This window comes from Trachinotus anak, unplaced genomic scaffold, assembly GCF_046630095.1.
Source record: "Trachinotus anak isolate AG129_WGS33_773 ecotype Australia unplaced genomic scaffold, CSIRO_AGI_Tana_v1 ptg000017l, whole genome shotgun sequence".
Lineage (NCBI taxonomy): Eukaryota > Metazoa > Chordata > Actinopteri > Carangiformes > Carangidae > Trachinotus > Trachinotus anak.
This window is the reverse complement of record NW_027273868.1, coordinates 1,379,055-1,403,819: the sequence shown is the minus strand read 5'-3', so window position 1 is coordinate 1,403,819 and position 24,765 is coordinate 1,379,055. Positions and strand designations below refer to the sequence as shown.

Genomic DNA, 24,765 nt, shown 5'->3' with positions numbered 1-24,765 from the left:
AGTTAAAAAATTTTTAATGATTAATTTACTAAACAATAGCATAAAATATTTACATGTGCATCTTTTACTTTTCCTTTTTTAAAAAGCAATACCACATAAAAATATTATATTACAAGTAAAACTGCTGAAGTACTTGTGATTACTAAAGTAATCAAGTACTGAAGTATTTTCAGTAAAATGTATTTAAAGTATCAAAAGTAAAATACATTCAGTGTGTGCTCTATTATTATTTCACTGAATCATTATTATTGATGTAATAATTTACATTATATGTTCACCTATACACTCAGTTGGTAGTTTATTAGGAACAGCTTGCAAAAACTAATGCAGACTATTATTACAACAGTCCTGTGATAAATCCTCCTTCATGAAGGTGAAGTTCAGTTTGTGTTGAACCTGTTGTAGAGAGGAGTTGGGTCATGATCATTGTGAATGCTGCAGTTTGTGGTGCTGCTGAACTGTATTGTGTTATAGGTGTTTCTGTTATGTCCCCTCTCATTGAGATAAAATCCATTATGAATTAACAAACTAATTAATTTTCCCTTGATGGTGTGGAGCTGCCCAGGCCCACAGGCAGCAAAGCCTTAGATCACGATGCTCCTTCCACCCTGCTCCACTTCTGGGATGATGTTTTCATGTTGGTTTGCAGCATGTTCTTCCCAGACTCCAGGTCTGACAACTGCTGCTTCCAGTTAGTTTCTGTTGATGACATCAGTCGCGGGGTTAAGGTCTTCTGTTTGCTACAAGTGTTGCTGGAGTTTTGACTTCTTTGGACCGTTTCCTTCCTTCCTGCAGTGAAGTTGTACCAGAAGCCTTAACACTGTGAATGTTTGAATGATGTTTTCAATATGCACAAGAACAACATGGCTTATGTTATTAGTTCAAATAGATTGTTGATTGTGGATGTGCTGCTACTTGCTAAAACAGAGAAAACAAAGACACAGTAATTGTGGCATGTGTAAAGGTTTCGTCACTCTGTTAAGTCAGTACATCTAAACCTCCAGTTTTTTCCTGTGGCACTGGATACTACACAATCATTTTTTACCAGATACTGCTCCTTTTTTTCTCCAAACAAACCTTTGATGATTTTGGCCAAAGGATTTTAAATTCATCTCTCCACAACACCGCTCTGGCTCACCCAGACGTCGCTCTGCTAACTCCAGATGCTGACGTTTGTGATGAGGGGGGCCGCGGGAGCGCGCGCGCCGGAGATGCCGTGCGTCTCGTGCGATGCAGCAGAGCCGCGCGCCGTCACAGCGCGTGGGTGGACTCGCGTGGGGAGGTGGCATACAGGCCTCACGTGACTGTATCAGTGTGGACAGCATGAGCGCGCGCACCGGGTTGAGACTGCGGTAAACCGGTGGCTCTCCCGCGCGCTCACCCGCGCGCTCCTGCTGTGAAGCATCATGGATGTGCGCGTGATGATGAGTGACTGACACGCGAGCTCCTCTGAGCCGCATCCGTCCTTCCTGGAGGCTCGTTCCCCTGCGGGGGGGAGGGGGGGGGCAGCTCTGTCCTCAGCCCGCCTCAGCCCCTCCTGACACACGCAGACAGCTCAGCCCGGCTGGGACATCCTCAGCACCGAGCACCGGCCTCCCTCTTTCACATGGGCGAGGACGAGGAGCGACTCAGCGTCCGGACACGCCGCGGAGGAACCGAGGAGAACGGAGACAGCGGAGCGTCTCTGGACCCGGACAGAGAGAGGAGATATGCGGAGCTGTTCGAGCAGCTGGACCTGAATAAAGATGGCAGGGTAGACATCAACGAGCTGAGGACCGGACTGGCGGCTCTTGGTTTACACCAGGGGGAGGCGGAGGAGGTGAGGAGACGGGACACAGGCTGATGCTAGGACAGGTGCACACACACTTAAGCAGCTTTCTTGTGCTGCAGGGACCAGAGTGGTATCCTGTATTCATATTTGGATAGACTACACCACCAAATGTAAAGTAGGCTGTATTTGTTATGTAGGCGAAATGAGAGGTAACAGAAAACGTAGCTACAACACAATATGCAGCTTGTTAAGATCTTAAACTCATTTCAGTAAGTAGCTACTGTATGTAGGGTGATGAAGAGGGGACTGAGTCTGTTATTTCATCCATATGTTCAATACTCATACTGTAGCTCCCCAAGGACAAAAGTTTAGATTTTTGTGTCATTACAGTAAATATCAATATACATTGTAGACTATTTGTCCTTTGGTTGTGCATATCTCTTTAATTGTCAGAACTGTGCCTCATGTTGAATTAACTTTAAAATGTCCTTAAATTTTACAACAGTGTTTGAGGCTTCTTGGGTTTAGAAAATCACAAGGGAAAAATTTAATTTAAAACCAGTTCGAACTGTCTCTGCCATCTGATCTGTCTCTGTCTTGCTGCCTGGAGTCTCCAACAACCACTCTGCCTTTTTAAAAAAGAAAAAAAGTCCACTTTGTGGTCTGATGCCATAGCAACAATCTTCTCACAAGTTTAACCACCTGAATGCCAAAGCATGCCTTGAACTCCACATTTGAGAAACATGGGCTTAATATAAACACTGTTTCTGACCATTTTCACAACTCAATTGTAATATTTTGTGAATCTCAGAAAACGTAAAAAAGTCAAAAACTGCATCTGGGAGTCATAAAGAGAGATAAATGAGTATTGTCTTTTCATGACAATATAGTATTACTTAGACATCTTATAATAAGAACATTCAGGGGTAATTTGCATATTTGGTTTTCATTTATTTTAGGAATTCAAACCAAACTTTCAGAAAGTAGGTGTGGGCTGATAACACCCTAACCACCTCTATTGCGATATTTCAGATGGACTTTATGGAAATATAAAATTTTGGATATCACCCAAACCTTTGTAAACTCTCCATAATAATCCTAATGAGAGGGAAATAGGCCTGTATTGAAGGAGGTATATTTTTTACATTTTTGCTCTGTGCATGAAAAATAATTTCATGCTAATGCTAAAGAAAATTATTTATGAATCTTTTCAGAAATGTTTGAATTTAAATCTAGAAGTTCTAGAAGAAACCTGAGTATGAAAGCAGATGTTCAGCTGGTTCTGTATCCTTATTACAAAGGAACGTGGGAACTGAGATTAGAGAGCTACAGGAGTCCGTCCTAAAACCTGGATATTAGTTGCATGTTATCACTTCCTCTCTGAATTATTTGAATGTGTTTGTGGTTAATGATTGAAATCAGGTCTGTTTAACACAAGCTCAAGACATTTTCAGGTTTGATTCTCTGACATCAAATCCATCAGTAGATCCCTCAGTCCTGATTCATGAAGCTTCTCCGTCAGTTAAAAAAGGCCGGTTGCTAACAAGTGTCTAAATGAGACGACAGAGGTTGTCGGGGACGTAAACGCCATCAGTCCAACATGAAAACCGATCTCCTCACCAGTCCACCTTTACAGCCTCATTGTGTTTCTACTCGCTCTTACAAACTGTTACTAACTCTGTCAGAGGAAAGGTTTTGTAGAAGAGCTCAGAGCTAAATCAAACTACAAGTTGAAGTTTAGTGGTGGTGACGGTGAAGCTGTGGTGTAGTTGGTTTATAGCCTAACATGAGCTTTTTACTGCACTCTATTGCATGAGCCTGACCAAGGAATTATGGGAGGGGCAGTTTCTGTTTCCTCCTCATAAAGTATGTGTGTCTGAAGGACAGAGCTCCTCCTTTACCATTCTGAGTCAGCCAGCTCTTATCATGGCTACCAACTAGATCCTTCTGAGTCAGATCACTCACCTGGGAACCCACCTAAGTGCATTCAAAGACTTTTCCAACTCACCCCCAGAGGTGAAATGCTGTATCAATAAAGTATGAGAGCACTGAAGACGGTGTGTGAGGTTACAGTCTTGTTTTCTCCATCACCACTAAGGCAGCCCCTTCAGTGTCAACAGCACAGGCGTTTGTACAGAGTAAAGTAAAACAAAACTGTTCTGTTCCAGTCGTTCAATTCTTGTCTAAAGCTGTCGCACCAAGTTTCATTTCATTGGCATTCACACAGCTTCACACAAGAATGAAAAGTTAGCATCATAAAAAAGAAGGGACTTACGGCAAATCGAAATTATGAGATGCAAAGATGAAAGTTGACAACACGTGAAAGTCAAAACTCAGTTTCTCATATTTCAGATTTCGTACCTTGTAGTTTTGACCTGGTAAACTGATTGACTGTATGGTCAACGTGTGTAAGTAAGGACGTAATGTAACACTGTTGAAAACAATTACTTTCAGTGGAAAATGGCTAAAACTACTCGCTAGATGACTAATTAGCATATTCATGACATCATCACGTCCTATTTACATCCAGCCTAGTGTCAGCTGTTTCAGTCTAGTGTCATCTGGTTTCAGTCTAGTATCAGCTGGTGTCATTCTACTCTCAGCTGGTTTCAGTCTAGTCTCAGCTGGTGTCATTCTAGTATCAGCTGGTTTCAACTCTTTATCTGTTTGCTTCTCTCCTCCGCTCTGTGCTCACATATACAGTATTTCTAATTCAGCTGAATTCACAATGAAGCTGTTCTCATTGACATGTTTTTCTGTGTCTGTTGTCATGACAACCAAGTTTGAAACAGTCTTTAGTGCTAGAGTTGAAGACAGCTGGACTTCTTCTAGGTAACTGAAGAGGCCTTTCGGATGAGAGGCGAAACGTCTTCCAGTTGTCTTCAACTCTAGCACTTAAGACTACCATGACCCAGATCACTGAGGACCTACACAGACAAGTTTGAAACAGTGACTGAACTGTGGTCCATTACGACTACGTATTAACCAGCAGTCACATCAAGCTGCTGCTAAAATCCTGATTGTACACCATGATGTTATCCGATGAAATCACCAAACACATCAGGTGCTAATTTAGCATCACTGCCTGTAATGCCAGGGTCAGACTACGCTTCTACACTACACTTAAGCCCAATTTTGACGTCGCCAACGGATTCTAGAAGTCACCAACAAAAGCCCCTTATCAGAGGCAAGTCGGGGATTGATTGGCGAACACCAATCACTATGTGTGAACTCTTCAAAGACACGATTATTGAGGCTCGCTGACCCGTCACATATGCCAATCAGATATCTAGCATGCTATGTATCTGGCACAGTTGCTGACGAGCTGCCGGGATGAGGGGAAGGAGGCAGGAATCTGAAGGCCTACAACAACAACAGACGTGGCGTTTTCAGCACAAAGCATTGTGCAAACAAGTAGTGCTTGTTTTCGTCTGACCTCCATTTTTAAAATCCAGTTTCGCGCAAAGAATTGCATCATTTCCTGTATCAGAGTGTCATTTCCTGTATCACTTCTGTCTCTTTTTGTGGCAGAACGTTGTTTTGGAGACCGGACAGACTAGTTGGGGTGAAAGTGCGGGTAGTGTGTGACTCTGTGTCGCTGCTCAGTCGTGTACTATGAGCTCTGTATGACTCCAAGGCTGCCCAATCACAAGTCAGCAAGTCATGTAGTGTGAGCTGTGCAGCGATCTGATGCCTTTGAAGTCAAATAGTCTGAACTCAGCTTAAACGTCCCCTGATGATGTAATAGAAACTTTTTGCACTAATTCATTTTCAAAGAACAACGGCCAAAACAGAGCAGTACAATCCCCAGTTTAACTCTCTGCCAGCTGAACCACATAATTCCCCACAGTTCCTGTCCATCTTCACTGCCATTATCAAATACAGACTTAAAATCACCCAAAAAAGAAAATATATCAGCACTATATATAATATTTGAAATATTGAGTCTCACAGCAGAATCAGTGCCATTTTCTGCCTTTTAATAATCGTATGAATAGTGGTACCAAAAAAACAGTGCAGTCCGGTCCCATGGGTGAGACTGTCTTCATGCCATTAATCAACCTCCAACAGGGCAGTTACTAATTTGTCAGGCCTGGTTCTAACACCATATAAAGACAACCTGTTCCAGTTTGCAGAGGAACCCTTTGTGGATGAATATTTTAACATGTCTGTGTAACACAAAGCTGCTGCACTGCTGACCTTGGTGGTCAGTCTGGCTCTCACATCACTTCACTGTAATCTACTTATTTTTGCGTTTGACTCCAGCAGACAGTTATTTGAATGGTTATGAAAATGACTCTTTTCAGCACAGAGGCCGTCCACAGCATCCAGACACAAGACTCTGAGACCTTCTGTACTGCAGGAACTTCACAGCCTGAACCTTCAGCTTGTTTTGTTTCTGTTGTTTTGGCAGAAGAAAATAAACGTAATTTAGAAATGTAAGAAAGTTTTAAAGAATAATCACACATCACCATCAGTAGGAGTAAGTTATCTTGTTGTTCACATTCAGCAAACTACTTTTTTTCAACGACTCAAACAACTTTCTCTTTTCTTCTTCTCATAAGTAGGACGATCGTCAGTAATATTGAAAATCCCAATATTTCAAATGCAATGCAATATTTTTCATAATGTTAAAAAAAAGTATTATGATTTTTTTGTTTTGTTTTGTTTTAGAGAGAAGGGCTGAAATGCAACAAAGGGCCACAGGTCAGATTTGAACCCAGACTAAGTCTTTATCGTTCAAGCTCTCCCAGGTGAGCCACGAGGGCACAGTATTATTATTTATTTATTTATTTATTTTGATAGTTTTGCACAGTCTGCTCTGCTGCTGAGTCCAACTCTCATGTCACTGCTTTGTTTACTGTACACTGTACTTTGACATGTGATGAATAAAACTTTGAAGCCTAATTAATGAAACATGTACCCTCCGGCAAGCAGTCTTTGTTAGCTCTTCACAGGCAACATGTGCAGTAAATCTTTAGAGAGACACGAGCAGGAAATTTAAACCTTCTTGTTGTTCCAGTTGTAAAAGGCTAATTACACACGAAACCCCTGAGCAAATGAGGACCAACCAAACTAACTTCACACAAATGTCACTTTGCAATCACACACACAGTGGGACTGCACAATTAGCCAAATTCACGTGTTTGACTTTTGAAGACTCTTATGTTCAAAGCTGCTTAGTGGTGAACCAGTAAACTCCTAGCGAACCAGCCACAGCCCCTTTGTCTGAGCAGCTCCGAGCTCCAACATTTTACTGTCAGCACGTCAAGTAGAATAAAAAAAAATCTGAGGTACTTGAGACAGTGAACTTCTCTCTGCAGTCATACTGTAGGAAACAAAGAAATCCTTTTAAAGAATTCAGGATCTGTACCATAACCTAGTCCTTTATTCTGCTGCCCATCCCTCCACCTCCCTTCACTGAAGCCTGTTGACAAGTTTTTAGTTGCCTGGTAACAAACAGACAAACAAGCACCTGCCAACTCATTCCAATACAGCATTTGTATTTAGTCACACTTTATTTTATGGGTCCATAATTCCCAAAGAAATTCCTTATTATTTCCAAGACATTTACTCAAAAGAAAGACATATTCAGATTGGGAGAGTATGATTTACTAAGTAAGTAATTTTAATTTGTGTCTCAGTACAGTAAAAAACATATAAAACAGAGGTGAAATTACACTGATGACATGTGGATGATGAAAATCTGTCAGTTGTTGCTGCCCAAAGCCAAAAAGTGACTGATATATTTATTTCTTTAGTAATTTAAAAGTTTGTACACCAGTAACTGGTCTTGTCCTGAGGTTACGACACAGTGTGTGTTCTTCCTCCTCTGTGCACAGGAACTAGTTGTGTATTTTCTGTCTCTTTCTCCAGAGAGGAGAGGTTGTGTTTGCAGACAGGTAGGATGTGCTTTACTTCTTGATTTTCACAGGGAGCACAGTGCCTTACATCCTGTCCTCACCTCTAACACCTCTAACACCCCCACCACCATCCCCACTCCCACCCTACCAACACCTCCATGCCATTTTCACTGTCAACTTGTGCACCTCTACCTCCACCCCCATGTCCTCCCTGCTGAACAACTGACGTCTCTCTCTGCAGATCGTCCTGGAGAGCGACATCAACCACGATGGTTTGCTGGACTTCCAGGAGTTCTCTCAGTACCTGCGGGCTCATGAGAAGAGGCTGCGGCTCATGTTTCACAGTCTTGACCGCAACAATGATGGTGCGGGCACACAAACCACACACACAAATGCACACAACCACACCCACCAGCTCTCCAGCAGTTCCTGCTCCTTGTTTGTTAAGTAAAACACATGAAACACATTGAATATCAAGTTTATATGGACTGGACAAACAACTTCCTGTTGTTTCCTGCTCTGTAGGTCGGATCGATGTGGCAGAGATCCAGCACTCGCTGCACAAGCTTGGAGTGGAGGTCTCCATGGAGCAGGCTGCCAGAATCCTGCAGAGGTGAAGAGAGTGTGTGTTTGTGTGTGTGTGTGAGAGAGAGAGAGAGAGAGAGAGAGAGAGAGAGAGAGAGAGAGAGAAAATCCTTCACCTTAACATCTTAATATTGTGTGTCTTTCATTCTGTTGTTCTGAGTTTTATAACATTTGTTCATGAGAGGTCTAACAGAGTGTAACTCCTCCCAACATACTGTCACTATCTCAGGTGACAGTTCACTTCTTTATCTCTGTATAACATATAAAACAACATGAATATAAAATAACATATAAAGAATGAAACATTTCCTTATTTGGTTTAATTACAATGTTTCGTGTTCATTTCATATTTTGACACCATCCTTTATGTATTTATTTTGTAATTAATTGTACTGAATCTAAACAATAAGGAAGCAAAGCCAATGTGAGCAAAACACAAAACACATAGTTACACATGAATTATTTTGTCATTGGAGTATGCATGTCACTTGTTCACCTGCACAGGTGTTTTTGCTGATTCGCCTGATTAGACCTTGTCTGTGTGGGCGTATACAAACTGAGCTTGATGGACAACTATCTGATGAATTTTGTTGCAGCTTTTAAGGTGGGTTAGGGTTTGACGTTTATCAGTCTCGTCATTCAGACACAGACCTGCACCACTGCAGACTGAGCAGCAGCTGTGAAAACAACTGTGAGGGAGTGCAGGGTCTTTAACAGAAGCATGAGGTTAGAATCATGAATGTAACAAATGGTCTATTTTCGGTGTAGCCACTAAATAGACCCTTGCTCTGAAAGTCACGATACCATAATTTTTCCACAACAAAATACGTGTAAAAAAAGACTCAGGGCTCTGGTTTGGAGTCATTGGAGTTAATCAGTGTTCAAGAGGGATGCAGGAAACTGTATGTGACCTGGTGAAGTCACTGTACTGTGTTCTCTTTCCCAGTATGGACAGGGATGGCACTATGACCATTGACTGGAATGAATGGCGTGATCACTTCCTGTTCAACCCTTTCCACAACATGGAGGAGATTGTCCACTACTGGAAACACTCCCATGTGAGTCACCTGGCTCCAGTTAATTATAAGATAATAATGACAGTAATAACATCCTGAAGCTGTTTATATTTGTACACTTCTGAGAACAGAAACAGGAAGTGGCACTACTTTACAAAATAAATCAAAGCAGGAAAGGAAAGGCGGTTGAGGGATGGTTTAACAATATATTGTGATCACTAGTAGATGTGTTTATCAGTAATGATAAAGACAGATGGAGATTCATGTAATATACTGGTAAGTGTACTAGTACAGCGTGGGCCTTTCATTTCTGATGATGTGATAGATGTTTGACATCGGGGAGCATCTGACAGTGCCAGATGAGTTCTCAGAGCAGGAGCGGCGCTCAGGGTTGGTGTGGAGGCAGCTGGTTGCTGGAGCCATGGCCGGGGCAGTGTCCCGCACCGGAACTGCTCCTCTGGACCGCCTCAAAGTTTTCCTGCAGGTGGGTCATTTAATTATTGTAATGCAAACTATACCTTATATCATGCAGTATGTATGGTAGTGTCTCACACTATTTATTGTAGAGAAAATTAGCAATTTGCATGTTCTCCACAACCTTCACCTGATCCTGGTGTTTAATTTGTAATGTAATAGTTTTGTAAAACTGCAAACAGCTGTAACAGTTCAGGTGAATGTAATGTGGCAACATCTTTTCTAAGTCTAAAGCTCACTCTTTCCTCTGCACAGATATTCACTTACACTCTCTCAGAGAAATGAGTTGAAGCACATGGTGGGTAGTTTGGGTGGGTGGTTGGAGCGTTTCCAGCTCCGCCCATGTTAAAAGCCTGAAATATCACAAAGCATTTAGGTAACAGAGAGTGACACTGATCAGCTCCTGCTCATTTATTATCCTCTTTTACTGTAACATGGTTTAATTACATTTAGAGAGTGTTAAAGCAGCTATAATCTGTATTTTCATATTAATAGTGGATCACAAGACCACTTGTATGTGAAAGAGGTTGTTTGTACTGATAAACCATCTCTGCAGTTCCTGGTTTTATAGCATCTTTTAGCTCGTTGTGGTTTTCCAGCCTGCAGACGTTACTGCTTTGGTTCACTCGCACAAGATTATTTTCAAATTCCTTATTTTTTTAATTAATGCAATATTTCACCAGAAAAACCTAACAAACACTGTTGCATCGGTTAAGATTTTTGGAGCTTGTCAGCCTAAGTGACAACATCTTCTGTCCTGCACCTTTAGCTAGCTGAGGTTGGATGTGCACATTACCTGTGTCTTAGCACAGAGGCTGTCCAGCCCACAGTAACATTTCAAACTTAGCACAGGTTGTGATGAGATGACTGACCTGCTGTTTGTGTGTGCAGGTGCACGGCTCCACATCTCGGGGCATTAATCTGTGGTCCGGATTGAGGGGGATGGTCCAAGAGGGAGGCATCTCCTCACTCTGGAGGGGAAATGGCATAAACGTCCTCAAGATTGCTCCTGAATCTGCCATTAAGTTTATGGCCTATGAACAGGTCAGTACACTCTAACCTCTTAGTCCACTGAGTGTTTGCTTAAGTCACTGTAAAATTAAAGAAAAATTTCTCATAGTGAATGAATCCTGCATCATTTTCATACATGTCAGGATGATCAAACACTGTGTATGCCTCTGCACATCCTTCCTCTTGTGCTTCATTGAACAGTATCACTGGCTCTCTTCTGTGCCCTCCCTTCTTCCCCTCTCCTTCTTTCTTTCCTCTTTCTCCAGATCAAGTGGGTGATCCGAGGCAGTAAAGAGGGGGGCAGTTTAAGGGTACAAGAGAGGTTCATAGCTGGCTCTCTTGCAGGAGCTACCGCCCAGACCATCATCTACCCCATGGAGGTCAGTCTGAAGTTGGTATTAATTCCTTTGTGTGTTACGTATATACTTGGTCTTTAACTGCAGAAGTCCACTTAACTGAGATATGGTTATGGTCATTGTACTTAACGGCAGATTTGATATGAGCATCTTGTCGGGGGATGGCACTCTCAAATAATGCAGTTCTGTCTCTGCACAGTATCAGTATTAACTACACAATTGCTGGGCAAATTTCATATGATGATGTAATCTATGAATTCACATCAAGGAAAGTGTAAAGTATTGCTGGGTGTGTGAAGGGACTGGTTCCGGATTATGGTAGATGAGTTGTTGGTTTAAAACAATGCCACAAACACAGAGGATCCAGTTCATCTCATTTATTGTTTAGCTGGTTGATTCTGATGAAAAGGAAAACGAAAGAACAGCAAATATTAGTCCACACAACTCAGATATATTCAAATCAATTAACAGTTAATCAAAGTGTACTTAATCTTGGTAATCATAATGCAAACTTAATAAAGAGTAGAAGGTAGCGATAATATTCTTCAATTCAATTAACTATAAAATAAATTATGAGTGTGTGGAACTTAAATGAATAACTCACATCAACTACGCAGCTCAACAATCAGGAATTGGGGAGGATGAGGATTAGGCAGCCAGCTCCTTTGTTCTCCAGGGCAGAAAGGCCTGCCCCAGGTGAGCTACCTGCCTAAATGAACTTCTCAGCTCCGCCCTCCAGTGATGTGAGGGGAAGGAGGAGGAGTAGAAGGAGTTGAAGTGAAGGAGGGATGTGGAAGGAGGTGGGAATTTTCTACAGAAAGAGAGACAGGTCCTGCTTTGACGGCCAATCTGAAGTCCCCCGAGGGAGCCTCGGGCAGGGCCCTGACCCTGGTGGTGGGGGAGTGAAGCCGCGAGTGGGATAGACTGCAATGAGAGCAGAAAAAGACAACACACTGTAGGTAAGGGGGTTTAGATATTCTTCAGCTAAGATGATCATTTGATGATATGAAAGGCTGTGTACAGAACCTGGTGAAATGATTGGCTGATAGTGGAGAGGTGGAGCCTCAGTGTGATGACCAGATAAGATGGCTGACAATTGTCTTCCTGCTTGAACTTGAAGAGATTCATTTCAATCAGGACATGAAGGTACATTAGTGGGTAGATGAAAGCCACTGAATAAAGGGCAGGAAATAATGTGTGGGTGTCAGAGAAAGGATGAATGAGTGATTGTAAATGACTGTAAGTATGAATCACTGCAAACCAATTAGATGCATGACACTCACTGGATGTAAGCTTGTTACGTCATGGTTTCAGAGTTTGTTGGGCAGCAAAGATGGCTGACTGGAGTGGCCAAATACAGAAAAGAAGAAACTGTGGAACCGGACTAGGCTTTGGACCTGGGTTTCAAAGAAGAGAGAAGAAACAGAGGAGAGGAAGATGATAGCTCTCAGATTAAAGAGAAATTAGCATGTACATATAACTATGACTGAACATTTCACCCCAACCTTTGTATGTTTGAGAAAGAGACGACAGACCTCAGGATGAAAAGTTAAATCAGAGAGTGTTATATCATTTGAAGGAAAAAAAAAAAAAAAAAGAAGAAGACACACAAAATTCATTACATTTTAAAAACCTGTAAAAAGCCTCTTACAAATACAGCATCAAGAAGAGAATCAGTGAGTCTCGGGACTCCTAACATCTGAGGGAGGGAGATGGGAAAGGCCTTTTTTCTGCCTTTAAGTAACAACTTTATTGTTGGATTGCTGAACAGACAGAGACACATGGCATCAAAACATCTCTTGTGAAATGAAATTCCTGCCACCAGACTGTGGATATAAGGCGGCTTGAGGTGATATCATATTTAAACACTAATGAAACATAACTAACTGGCATACTGGCACAGAATGAGACTCAACAGACTCAAGGCTGTGTCATAGCTTATTAAAGTTGATACTTCCAGCCTATTTCTCCTGTTTGGCTGAATTTAGAAAAGTAGCCAGCAGCGGGTATGAGTTTAATGCAAGACTGTTGCAGAGAAAGAGGGGTAGGTTACTGGATTTTTGTTGGCCTGGGGAATCAGGGTTCAATTCTGGAGAGGGAGCCTCAGAAATGCTCCCAGAAGGAGGGCAGCAAGCGGCAAAGCACCCATTGCCAACTCAGGGAGGTAGTGACGAAAAATAACAATACAGGACTTTTTCAAGGCCCTGTTATTGGAGTGAGTACACGGGCAGCATGGTGGTGCAGTGGTTAGCACTGTCGCCTCTGTGTACTCCCTGTGCCTGCGTAGGTTCCCTCCAGATACTCCAGCTTCCTCCCACAGTCCAAAGATGCACATTAGGTTAATTGGAGATTCTAAATTGCCCATAGGTTGTGAATGTGAGCCTCTGCCCTGTGATAGATTGGCATCCTGTCCAGGGTGTACCCCATCCTCGCCCAATGTCAGCTAGGATTGGCTCCAAATGGGTGGATGGATAATAACTTGTTGGTACTATTTCTGTCCATAAAAGAAAACAAAGACCAGTTCAGAGTCTTTTGTCCAATTAAAGAATAACCTTTTGCTACTGTTTGTCTTCACTCTTTATGCCTCTGGCAACATGGCATTGTGTATCCAGGTTGTCCGTCCGTACATCTGTACGTTCCATCCTTGTTAACACAATATCTCGGTAACTCTTTGAGGGAATTTCTTCAAATTTTGCACAAACATTCACTTGGACTCAAAGATGAACTGATTAGAATTTGGTAGTCGAAGGTTAAAGGTCACTGTGACCTCACAAAACGTGTTTTTGGCCATAACTCACAAATTAATTCGCTAATTATGATACAATTTAACACAAATGTCTAACAGGATAAAATGATGAAGTGATGACATTTTATATCCAAAAGGTCAAAGGTCAACTTACTGTGTCATAATAATGTTCTGCAAAAGCACCTCTGGCTATTATTCAACACTGTAACTCAGGAAGAAGACACTGTGACCATATTTCCTGCAGCTTGGCTGGTTGGTGGAGAAAGGCGGGAATTCTAGTTTAACCAAGTTCTTATTACATAATTAATTTTTCCTCCACCGTCTCTCATCCCCCTCTGCTGGGTAGGTTCTGAAGACTCGTCTCACATTAAGGAAGACAGGACAGTACTCAGGAATGGCTGACTGTGCCAGACAGATCCTGAAGACAGAGGGAGTCCGAGCTTTCTACAGGGGCTACCTGCCAAATACACTCGGCATCATCCCCTATGCTGGCATCGACCTGGCTGTGTATGAGGTGTGTGTGTATATGAATAGGTCAATTACTGGTCTGGGACTTCCTAAACTATATAGGCCGAAGAATTCAGGAGGCTGGTTAAATTCTCCAGAGTAGTGGGTGATAAAAGTGATTTTTAGACTTTACAGAAGTTACTAGCGTACGTTTGAGAAATAGTGTCGGGTCAGTCACAGCATGAGAGAACACACTGAACTCACTGATGATTCACTTTTGGATGATGGCATTTCTAAATTTAAACTTACATATTTCTGTAAATTAAAGCAATATAGCAATACTTTTATATCAACAATGGGTCCAGTATCTATTTCTATGTGAGAGAGGTCACAGGTAGTGAACATAGTGAATCATCATCTCCAAGCTCAACTGAGCTTTTTAGTCTTTTGTAGCTTGTTGTTTTGGTTTTCCCACCAGCAAATTCAGTTCTCATCAACAGCAGCAGCAGAAAACTCTGTTCAGAGAAGAAGCTCTGAGAAAACCACTGTCCACCACCTGCTCAGCAGCAAACAGCAGACAGACTCAGTCAGAGAAAAAAGGGAACCAGTGTTCTATGAGAAACGTCCCAGTCCCTCCAACACTGAAGCATGTGTCTATGGTGTGTGTGCAGTAATGACACATCAGCAGCACAGCTGAAAGTAAATCTGAAGATGTCATAGTTTAAATCTTTCTGAAGGTTACAGACAATATGCTTTAAATACCTTTTATACCATTTTATTTTGAAAATATGTGATAATAATAATAATGATTTAAATGTATTTGTTTGATCTTTTCTTTTCCTCTCTTTCCACCACTCTTCTCCTTTTGTTTTCTGAACCCTTCCTCACTGCCGCTGCTCTCAGACTCTGAAGAATGCCTGGCTCCAGAGGTTCTGTGTAGATTCAGCAGATCCAGGAGTCCTGGTCCTGCTGGGCTGTGGCACCATCTCCAGCACCTGTGGCCAGCTTGCGTCCTATCCTCTTGCTCTCATCCGGACACGCATGCAGGCACAAGGTGAGCTGTACCGGAGGTTTTGACATGTTACAAATACATACTGAGCATCAGTAGTGGAACTGGTTCTTATGTGAGCCTCTGTAACCTCCATCGTTCCTTTTCCTTCAGCCATTACTGAGGGGAAACCCAAGATGACGATGGTGGGCCAGTTCAAATACATCATATCTCATGAAGGCGTCCCAGGCCTGTATCGCGGCATCACCCCCAACTTCCTCAAAGTCATTCCTGCTGTCAGCATCTCCTACGTGGTGTATGAGCACATGAAGAAAGTCCTGGGGGTGGGCTTCTAGACTGAGACAAAGAAGAGAGACAAAAAATGAAAAAGGACAGAGAAGGCAAAGACTCATTGTGCTGGTGAAGAAGTGATGAAGCAGGTTCTCAAGAAACTGAAGGAAGACGAGGAAGAGGAGAGAGGAGAAAGAACCATGTCACAGACGGGGATGGTGCTGTTGACACATTCAAGTTCAAGCTTGTATAACCTGGAGGTAGTTTGCCAGTAGATCACATTCATGTCTGGAATTTGGAGAGAATGAGGTTAGCGTTTGACACTATTATACCATATTCATACATATACGTATTTGTATTTTAAATGACATCTTGAATTGGTCCACAGTCATTATAACAGTTAAGGTGTGATTTCTGAAATGTCAGGGGTCAGATTCACTAAACGTCTCAGAGCTTTGACTGAAGACGGCGTAAAGAAACAGAATCGAAACCATGAGTTCAGAGGCTCAACAGAAGCCAAAACGCTGCACAGTGGTTCATGATTCATAAATTACTTTATAAAGGAAGGTGTGCATTCACCTGATTGAGCACCACAGTAAGTTTCTGGATCACATTGCTTTGCGTTGCAGTGTCAGTGCGGTGGCCTGTGTTTTCACCCAGTGCTGAGGTGGATGTGAAGTGTGGAGCCTTAAAACAAAAAAACAAATACCAATACTTTTCCTAATTTTGAGATTGTTTCCATGGCTCCTCATGTAACCATGACAGCCACAGAAACCACACACAGTGAAATTACACAGGAGATCATTTTAAGTGATAAATGATACACCTCTACACCAGCAGTGGACGTACACATTAATATGAACAGTCCTGGAGCATCAAACTGTGATTATCTGCTCTGAGCCAATAAACACTGTTTATCACATTAGTTAAACTCAGTAACTGCGTCACATTGCTAACACTCAGAGGGTTCACAAGTCACTACATCCAAACCCAAACAATATGAAAGAGCAAGTCCATTATATTTCCTCCTTAAAACCTTTGCTGTGGTTTGATAAAGTACTTCTTAAATACGTACCTCAGGTACTTTGCAAAATACAATCTCAGCACTCTGCAGTTTACCAGACTGCACAGTTTTCATATCCACAGCCATAAAACCCAGACTGTTGACCCCGTAGAACCAAACCAGAATGGACAGAACCTTTAAATCCATGGAAGCGTTCCTAGATCTGATGGTGTCCCTAAACACAAGTGCATCAGCATCTCAGTGCAAACCATGATCAAAGGACAGTAACTTGGTCTCAGTAGTTTGGGAGGAGTTGAGTATTTGAACAGATGTTTCAGGCTGAAGAGACATCCCTTGGCTTTATGAAATGTTGCTGTCCAAATACTTAGAGGTTCAGGGTGAAGACTGATGTGGAAGTAAGTGGCCTCTAGTTTGGTGATGGTGTGGTGCAAAGCCAGCAGTAAGGAGAGTGAAGAGGGGGCTACTGATGTCATGATGCTCATCACAGTTATCGCTCTTTATTCAGCTTTATGTTAGTTTGAATGAAGCATCCCAATTTAAGGTCAACTTACTATTGTTTTCTGGAGCTTTCAATTTTAGCACACGGTCTTGATCATCAAATGTAGTTTGCTCAGTTGTCATGGAGATGGCAGGGTTGACATACAAGTTCAGCAGTTGATATTATCCTTAGTAATTTAAGGTCTTTTCATCGATGTAACTTAAAAGTTCATTCTTGACCATAGTAGTAGTAGCAAAATATTCCCAACTCAAAGTCCTCTTACTGTATTTTCGGGAGGTTTCAACCATATAACAAACATGAAGCAACTGCGAAAACTCTCTCTGCTGATGAAAATGTGAGACTGTTGAAAGCTCCAGAAAAAACTGGTAAGAGACTGGACTATACTGTAGGAGCAGGACATCGGAAAAGGTTGAGAGCAGACAGGAGGGTCATTAGCCTCTCAGCAGCCCCAGAGGTCATCTGGGATTCATCATTTGTTATTTTAGCTATAAATATATTGTTATCAAAAACTGGGGGGAAGGTATTGCAGTATTTTTCTAGGTCAAGGAGAGAAACCATTTGAGGGCCTTTGTTAGAAATATTGATGGTAGAGAGATGACAGGAAAGAAGAGGAGAGAGACTGATATGACCTACATACAGTGGTTCCTGGATTTGAATCTGGCATATAATGATTCATGGTTTGTGCTTTAAAGTCTAAACCACTGGGTGCATTTGGTTCACTTCCAGTAAAGCAACATACTCAGCCGCCTGCCCAACCCATTCATTTTTGGTTGGCCAACCAAGTGTCCCCATTGGTCATTGCTCTTTCAAAATGATTTGGCATGAACAAGCAGTGACTTTTCAGACATCTTGAGACTTCTTTTTTTTAAAGCACCTAGCGACATATCTAGTGACTTTTTGGAGAAGAGAGTTGCCAGTGCTGCCCTGCAACCACGAAGTTGGGCTTTTCCTCCACAGACACACCTCTCAATGCAGCAGCTTCTAACTTTCTCTGTGAGTGATCATTTTACAGTAAATGCAGCTGAAATCACAGCTCAATCTTTGTCTTTACCTGATGTTTGGTGATTTTGTCAAACAGTGTTATGATTATAAAATCAGGATTTTAGCAGCGAGGAACAACAACAACAGAGCAGCAGCTTGAAATGACTGCTGGTGAGCATGTAAAAAGCTGCAGGAGTGAGTCCTAAATCCCAGAAATTTGTTGCATGTTATCACTTCCTGTCCCCTGGTCCTGAGTCTCTGGTTGTTTGAATGTGTTTCTGGTTGATAACTGAAATCAGGTCTGTCTTTAACACAAGCTCAAGACATTTTCAGGTTTGATTCTCTGACATCAAACCCGTCAGTAAATCCCTCGGTCCTGATTCTTGAAGCTTCTCCATCTGTTGAAAAAGGCTGGTTGCTAACAAGAGTCTAAATGAGACGACAGAGGTTGTTGGGGACGTAAACGTCATCAGTCCAACATGAAAACCGATCTCCTTTACAGCCTCGTTGTGTTTCTACAAAATGTTACTAACTCTGTCAGAGGAAAGGCAAAATCAAACTACAGGTTGAAGTTGAGTGGTGGTGACGGTGAAGTCATGTGACCGTGGTGTAGTTGGTTTATAGCCTAACATGAGCTTTTTACTGCTGCTGATTGTATTTAGGCTTCAGACATCATATGGTGGAGTCATTAGTGAAGATGATCCTGCTGAACCAAACCTGTCAGGATCAGAAACTGTTGCTGGTTTTCTCTAATCATCCAAAACACCATGGAGAAATCCTACTGGCTGTTTGTGGAGGGAACCAGGTTGATGACATCAGGGTTGGACTACAGAATTACGTCATCCCTGCAGCTCTCTATGGGCCATGTTTCAGTCACTCTTTCAAACATGTTCCGCTGTCATGGCAACAGAAACAGGAAAAACATGTCAATGAGAACAGCTTCATTGTGAGTTCAGCTGAATTAGAATATTGTATATGTGAGCACAGAGAGGAGGAGAGAAGCAAACAGATGAAGAGCTGAAACCAGCTGATGATAAGATGCGGTCCAGCCAGATACAAGGTTTTGATCTGGTCTTGTTGTACAGTCCATGAGTAGATGCTGAGTTAGGATTGTTTTCTTCAAACTACTTTCTAAGGTCAAGAATGACTTCAGTATAGTTATAATTTATCATATTGTATCATATGTACTGTTGATCATATCCAACAGTGAGTTCATATTAATTTTTCATATTATATTATTATTATAAGGGCTGTCAGTCTGTGTTCTGTTTAGATTCTGCTAACTGGCTGTGTCCACCTGTGTACTACCATGAAACTAGAGGCCAGTGGAGGCAGATGATGAGTCATCACAAATATTACAAACCCTCTGATTTCTGAGTATATTTTGTAAATTTAAAGCATATTGAACTATTTTCAATACCAAAAACCTCAACCTTAGCTGCAAGTGTCATAATCTGAGGGTGGAGTCAAGGGCAAGAGGTAAACAGGTGACTGAGTGTGTATCTGTGCATGATTTTTTAAAATCATATTTAGGTATAACTTGAATATGAACTGCATAAAAACTTTTTATAGTAAGTTTCTGGGAGCAGTTCTGAAGCGGCTGCATGTAAAGGGAGTAGTGTTATGCTCCCATAGACCCTGAATGTCATTATTTGCATAGTAGGCATATACATATATCATCTATATTATTATGCTTATGAATGCCTAATTCCCTTAAGAGATGTTGTTTTTCTGTTTGTTTTTGCAAGCCTACTTGAAATGATGGATGCTTGTTGCCACTGGGGCCTTGCAAGCATGATGTACAATATGTTTGAAAGCATGAGTGCATGTTTCTGAGCCTTTTTTCAAAGTGTAGCTGGCTAGCTTCAGTGTGACAACTGTCCCACCTTTCATCTATAGGCTATTTTCAACCCCCCGCCCAAAAAACAGAGCTATTGCAGTATGAGTTTGATAACCAACACAATAAGAGCTTTCTAGTTTTGATAAATCATCTATGTCAGCTGAATGTGTGTGTGCACTTTACATGCTGCGATGATGGAATTAAATCTGTGATGAAGAAGAGGGCTGTAATTGTTCAGTGATGTTTAATGTCTGTTTACATCTGTTCAAATGTCAAATGTCTGTCTTAAACATCTTTATTTCACATTTATTTGCACATGGTCATCTTTAAAGCTGCACTAATTCATATTTAGCCACTTGGGGCAGTGGAACAAGCTGAGAACAACACTGACACTTATGAGGTTGTCATGGTGAACATGTCATCATTACTGTTATATTATTTTGGTCTATTGGAGGGAGGGTGTTGCAGTCTTAATTGAGTCAGGAGGGTGTCTCTTGAAACATTAGATTTCACTCCCCTTCCCATCCAAATCATTTTTTTACAGTCCACAAATGATCCACTATGTGTTTTTGGTCCCCACCAACTCTTGAGAAAAATATCTGGCTCTTCAGCAGCTAAGAGAGACTTTATTTGGAGGGGTGTCTTAAAAGGCTATTTTACTTTAAAATTAGTGCACACCATCTTAAATTCTTTATGCTTTACCTATAATGGGAAGATGAGGTGTAGCAAAGACATTTCATCAGTACAGTATTATTTTGGTCTACTGGAGGATGGGTGGTGCAGTTTTAACTTTAAGTTAAGGGGGAGGTCTTTTGAAAATATTAGTAACAGGACGGATTCTCTTTTAAAAAGTGAATTCTGTTCATGCTATAAGAGGGAAAAAAAAGTACTGGTACTCACCTGTGCATCAGCCAATATTAGTAAAGATGATTAAATTCTACATTTCTGCAGTGAATAAAAGACACTAAGAGAAAGGCCTGTTGCCGGTGTTCAAATATACATTTATTTTCTCAAAGAAACAATTTAAGTATTAATTTGATACTGTTTATTATGTATGTGTGTGTATACTGCTGTGTGTGTGTGTGTGTGTGTGTGTGTGTGTGTGTGTGTGTGTGTGTGTGTGTGTGTGTGTGTGCAGTAATAGGACCTATCAGGCTTCAGATGTGCAGTGGAGTTACCCCGCTTCTATCAGAGGAGTCATGTGATTATTACTGTGGCTCTCATTGATCCCTGTGCACACATTTTGGCTCATTAAACAAGCATCAGAGAACTTTGAGTAAGCATAGACAGACTCTGCTAGCATTAACTTGATTTGTTGAGAGGTGAACATGTGAGTCACGTAGTGCCCTCTGGGTAATGCAGTTCACATAGAGTCAATACTTACTGCCCAGAAAAGAGTACTGGCAGCTTTTAAGAAGTGCACCAAAAAGGAACAATACGCTAAAGAGATGTACTGGGACTGCATACCAGTACCTTCGAGCACTGAATTCCTCCCGTCCCATTCCAGTAATTTTCATACTGTCCCAAAATGCTCCACTATGTTCACCAGCTCTCACAGTGTGTGTGTGTGTACTCTTTGGTGCCGAACAGGAAGTGAACAGTGGGTTTATCAGAAAACAGCTGGTGGATCAGAGTGAAGTCTGTGGGCTGTAAAACCAAAACAATGAGCTACAAGAGGCTTAAAGGCTCAGTAGAGCTGGTGATAATCATCTGTGGGTTTGTCAGTATGCAACCATACATTTGATTCATTATTAATACAACAAATATTGATTACTGCAGCTTTAAAAACATGTTGAAATGTATAATAAACTGTAACATAGCTGACAAGTGTGTCTCACATATTGAGGTATTACAGTTAATTTCTCAATTAAATGGTAAATGCACTTGTACTTATATAGCACTTTTCTCGTCATACTGACCACTCAAAGTGCTTTACAATACTTACATTCATCCACTCACTCACACATTCATACATGACACACACACACACATACACACGTAAGCCATCGGGGGCAATGTGGGGTTCAGTATCTTGCCCAAGGACACTTCGACACGCAGACTGGAGGAGCCTGGGATTGAACCACCAGCCTTCTAATTAGTGAGCCACAGCCACCCCACAAATTCTATTCACAGACTTTTCAAAAAAAGCATTTTCAGATTTGCATTTAATAGCCTTTATTAACTTGTTGCGAATTGACTGGACAACAATCACTGTAATGCTTTTATCCCTGAGTTCACACCAGTGATGATCAGTGAAAAGTATAAAGAACACTGTTCACGGGTTTTAACAAAAGGCCGTGCTTAACAAGAGCTCAGAAACTCAGACAACAATAAAGAAGGAACACAAGTGGAGAAAATGCAGATGAGCTGTTGAGTAAACGCTATAAATGGTAACTGCATGATGTTTGCAGTAGATGCACTTTTAAAATGCCATTTTTAAATACACGTCCAATTTTTATTAATTTTAAAAATCAAACCTCAAATGCAGTTTGCACTGTGATAATAAACATTAACTGTTGACACGTCGAAGAACTTTTTTTACTCAGAAATCATGAACAGCAAAATGATGTGAGCAAACTGAAATATATTATTCTGCCTCTCCAGTCAATTCAATTCAATTCAATTTTATTTGTATAGCGCCAAATCATAATATACGTTATCTCAAGGCACTTTACAGGGTAAGGTCAAGACCTTACTTTGTTACAGAGAAAAACCCAACAGTTCCCACAAAGAGCAAGTGCTTGGTGACGGGGGGAGGAAAAACTCCCTTTTAACAGGAAGAAACCTGCAACAGAACCGGGCTCAGGGTGGGGGGGTCTGCCTCGACCGGTTGGGTTTAGGAGGAGATAAAAAAAGGGGGGGTGGGGGGAGGAGAGAGGAGAAAAGAGAGAGAGAGAGAGACCAGGAACAGCTGTGTAGGTAATGGTGTTATCAATAATAATGACAGGTAACAGTGGTTAATAGTAAAGATGAGTAGTGGTGGATCTGGATCCTGCTGCTCCAGAGGCAGAGAGACCTGCAGAATGAGGACAGAGAGAGAGAGAGAGAGGAGAAGCACAAACTACGGGAGAGAAAAAAAAAACAAAGTTAATGGCATAAAGTAATCGAGAGAGAGAGAGAGAGAGAGAGAGAGAGAGAGAGAGAGAGAGAGAGCCCAGTGAATCATGGGAATCCCCCAGCAGTCTAGCTCTATAGCAGCATAACTAAGGGATGGGTCAGGACATACCTGAGCCAGCCCTAACTATAAGCTTTACTAAACAGGACAGTTTTAAGCCTGATCTTAAAGGTAGAGAGGGTGTCTGCCTCCCGAACCCACACTGGGAGCTGGTTCCACAGGAGAGGAGCCTGATAGCTGAAGGCTCTGCCCCCCATTCTACTCTTACAAACTCTGGGAACCACAAGTAGACCTGCATTTAGAGAACGAAGTGTCCTATTGGGAAAATAGGGAACTATAAGCTCTCCAAGGTACGATGGTGCTTGACCATTAATGGCTTTGTAGGTGAGGAGGAGGATTTTAAATTCTATCCTGGATTTTACAGGGAGCCAATGCAGAGAAGCTAACACAGGAGAGATGTGATCTCGTTTCCTAGTTCCTGTCAGTACTCGTGCTGCCGCATTTTGGATCAATTGGAGGCTTTTTACTGAATTTTTGGGACATCCTGACAATAAAGAGTTACAGTAGTCCAGTCTTGAGGTAACACATGCATGAACTAGTTTTTCAGCTTCCTTTAGACACAGAATGGGTCTGATTTTAGCAATATTGCGCAGGTGGAAGAAGGCTGTCCTAGAGACTTGCTTTATATGTGAAGTAAAGGACAAGTCCTGGTCAAAAATGACACCAAGGTTTCTGACTGTAGCACTGGAGGCCAAGGTGATGTCATCCAGAGTCAGTATATTATCACATCGTGTATCTCTGAGGTGTTTTGGGCCAATTACAATAACTTCAGTTTTGTCTGAATTTAAGAGTAAGAAATTACTGGTCATCCAGATTTTTATGTCCTTAAGACACACCTGAAGCTTGGCTACCTGGTTAGTCTCACCTGGCTTCATGGATAAGTACAGCTGGGTGTCATCTGCATAACAATGGAAATTCATCTGGTGCCTCCTAATAATGTTTCCTAGAGGAAGCATATATAGAGTGAAAAGTATTGGTCCTAGCACAGAACCTTGTAGAACTCCATGACTGACTGTAGTGATGATAGAAGAGTCATTATTAACATGAACAAACTGGAGTCTATCTGACAAATATGACTTAAACCAGCTTAGTGCGGTTCCTTTAATGCCGACCATATGTTCTAGTCTCTGTAATAGAATCTTATGATCGATGGTGTCAAATGCAGCACTAAGATCTAGTAGGACAAATATAGAGACAAGTCCATTGTCTGAGGCTATGAGGAGATCATTGGTAACCTTAACCAGAGCTGTTTCTGTGCTATGATGGACTCTAAAACCTGACTGAAAATCTTCAAACAAACCATTCCTGTGCAAATAATCACATAACTGGTTTGCAACGACCTTCTCAAGGATTTTGGAAATAAAGGGGAGGTTGGATATAGGTCTATAATTGGCTAAAACATCTAGAGGTTTAATTACTGCAACTTTAAAAGCCTGAGGTACATAACCAGTTGATAAAGATAAGTTCATCAGACTTGATATAGAGGTGTCGATTAAAGGAAAAACTTCTTTGAACAGCCTTGTTGGAACGGGGTCTAGAAGACAAGTCGATGGTTTAGATGACGAAACTGTTGAAGTGAGCTCAGGGAGATGTACAGGAGAGAAACAGTCAAAATATAAACCAGTTACAGTGGACTCTGAGGCTGCTGAACTGGACAGTACATCTGAGCCGGCTGTGGGGAGGAGATGGTGAATTTT

General features: G+C 41.6%; 1 protein-coding gene across 2 annotated transcripts; it reads left to right on the top strand.

Annotated features, from left to right (window-relative positions):
• Window positions 1-1,322: 1,322 nt before the first annotated feature.
• On the top strand, window positions 1,323-21,782 carry LOC139634787 (mitochondrial adenyl nucleotide antiporter SLC25A23-like). Of its 2 annotated transcripts, XR_011694057.1 has the most exons (11): window positions 1,323-1,819; window positions 7,877-8,000; window positions 8,161-8,248; window positions 9,167-9,278; window positions 9,562-9,720; window positions 10,602-10,754; window positions 10,988-11,101; window positions 14,170-14,337; window positions 15,174-15,324; window positions 15,433-19,024; window positions 19,071-21,782. XR_011694057.1 is itself a non-coding variant. In XM_071501436.1 (10 exons), exons 1-10 carry the CDS (start codon window positions 1,607-1,609, stop codon window positions 15,612-15,614), a joined length of 1,464 nt encoding a protein of 487 aa, XP_071357537.1. In that variant the 5' UTR covers window positions 1,323-1,606; the 3' UTR covers window positions 15,615-21,782. The 2 variants fall into 2 exon arrangements, 1 of the variants encoding a protein (XP_071357537.1); XM_071501436.1 differs by having other exon boundaries at window positions 15,433-21,782.
• Window positions 21,783-24,765: the final 2,983 nt, after the last annotated feature.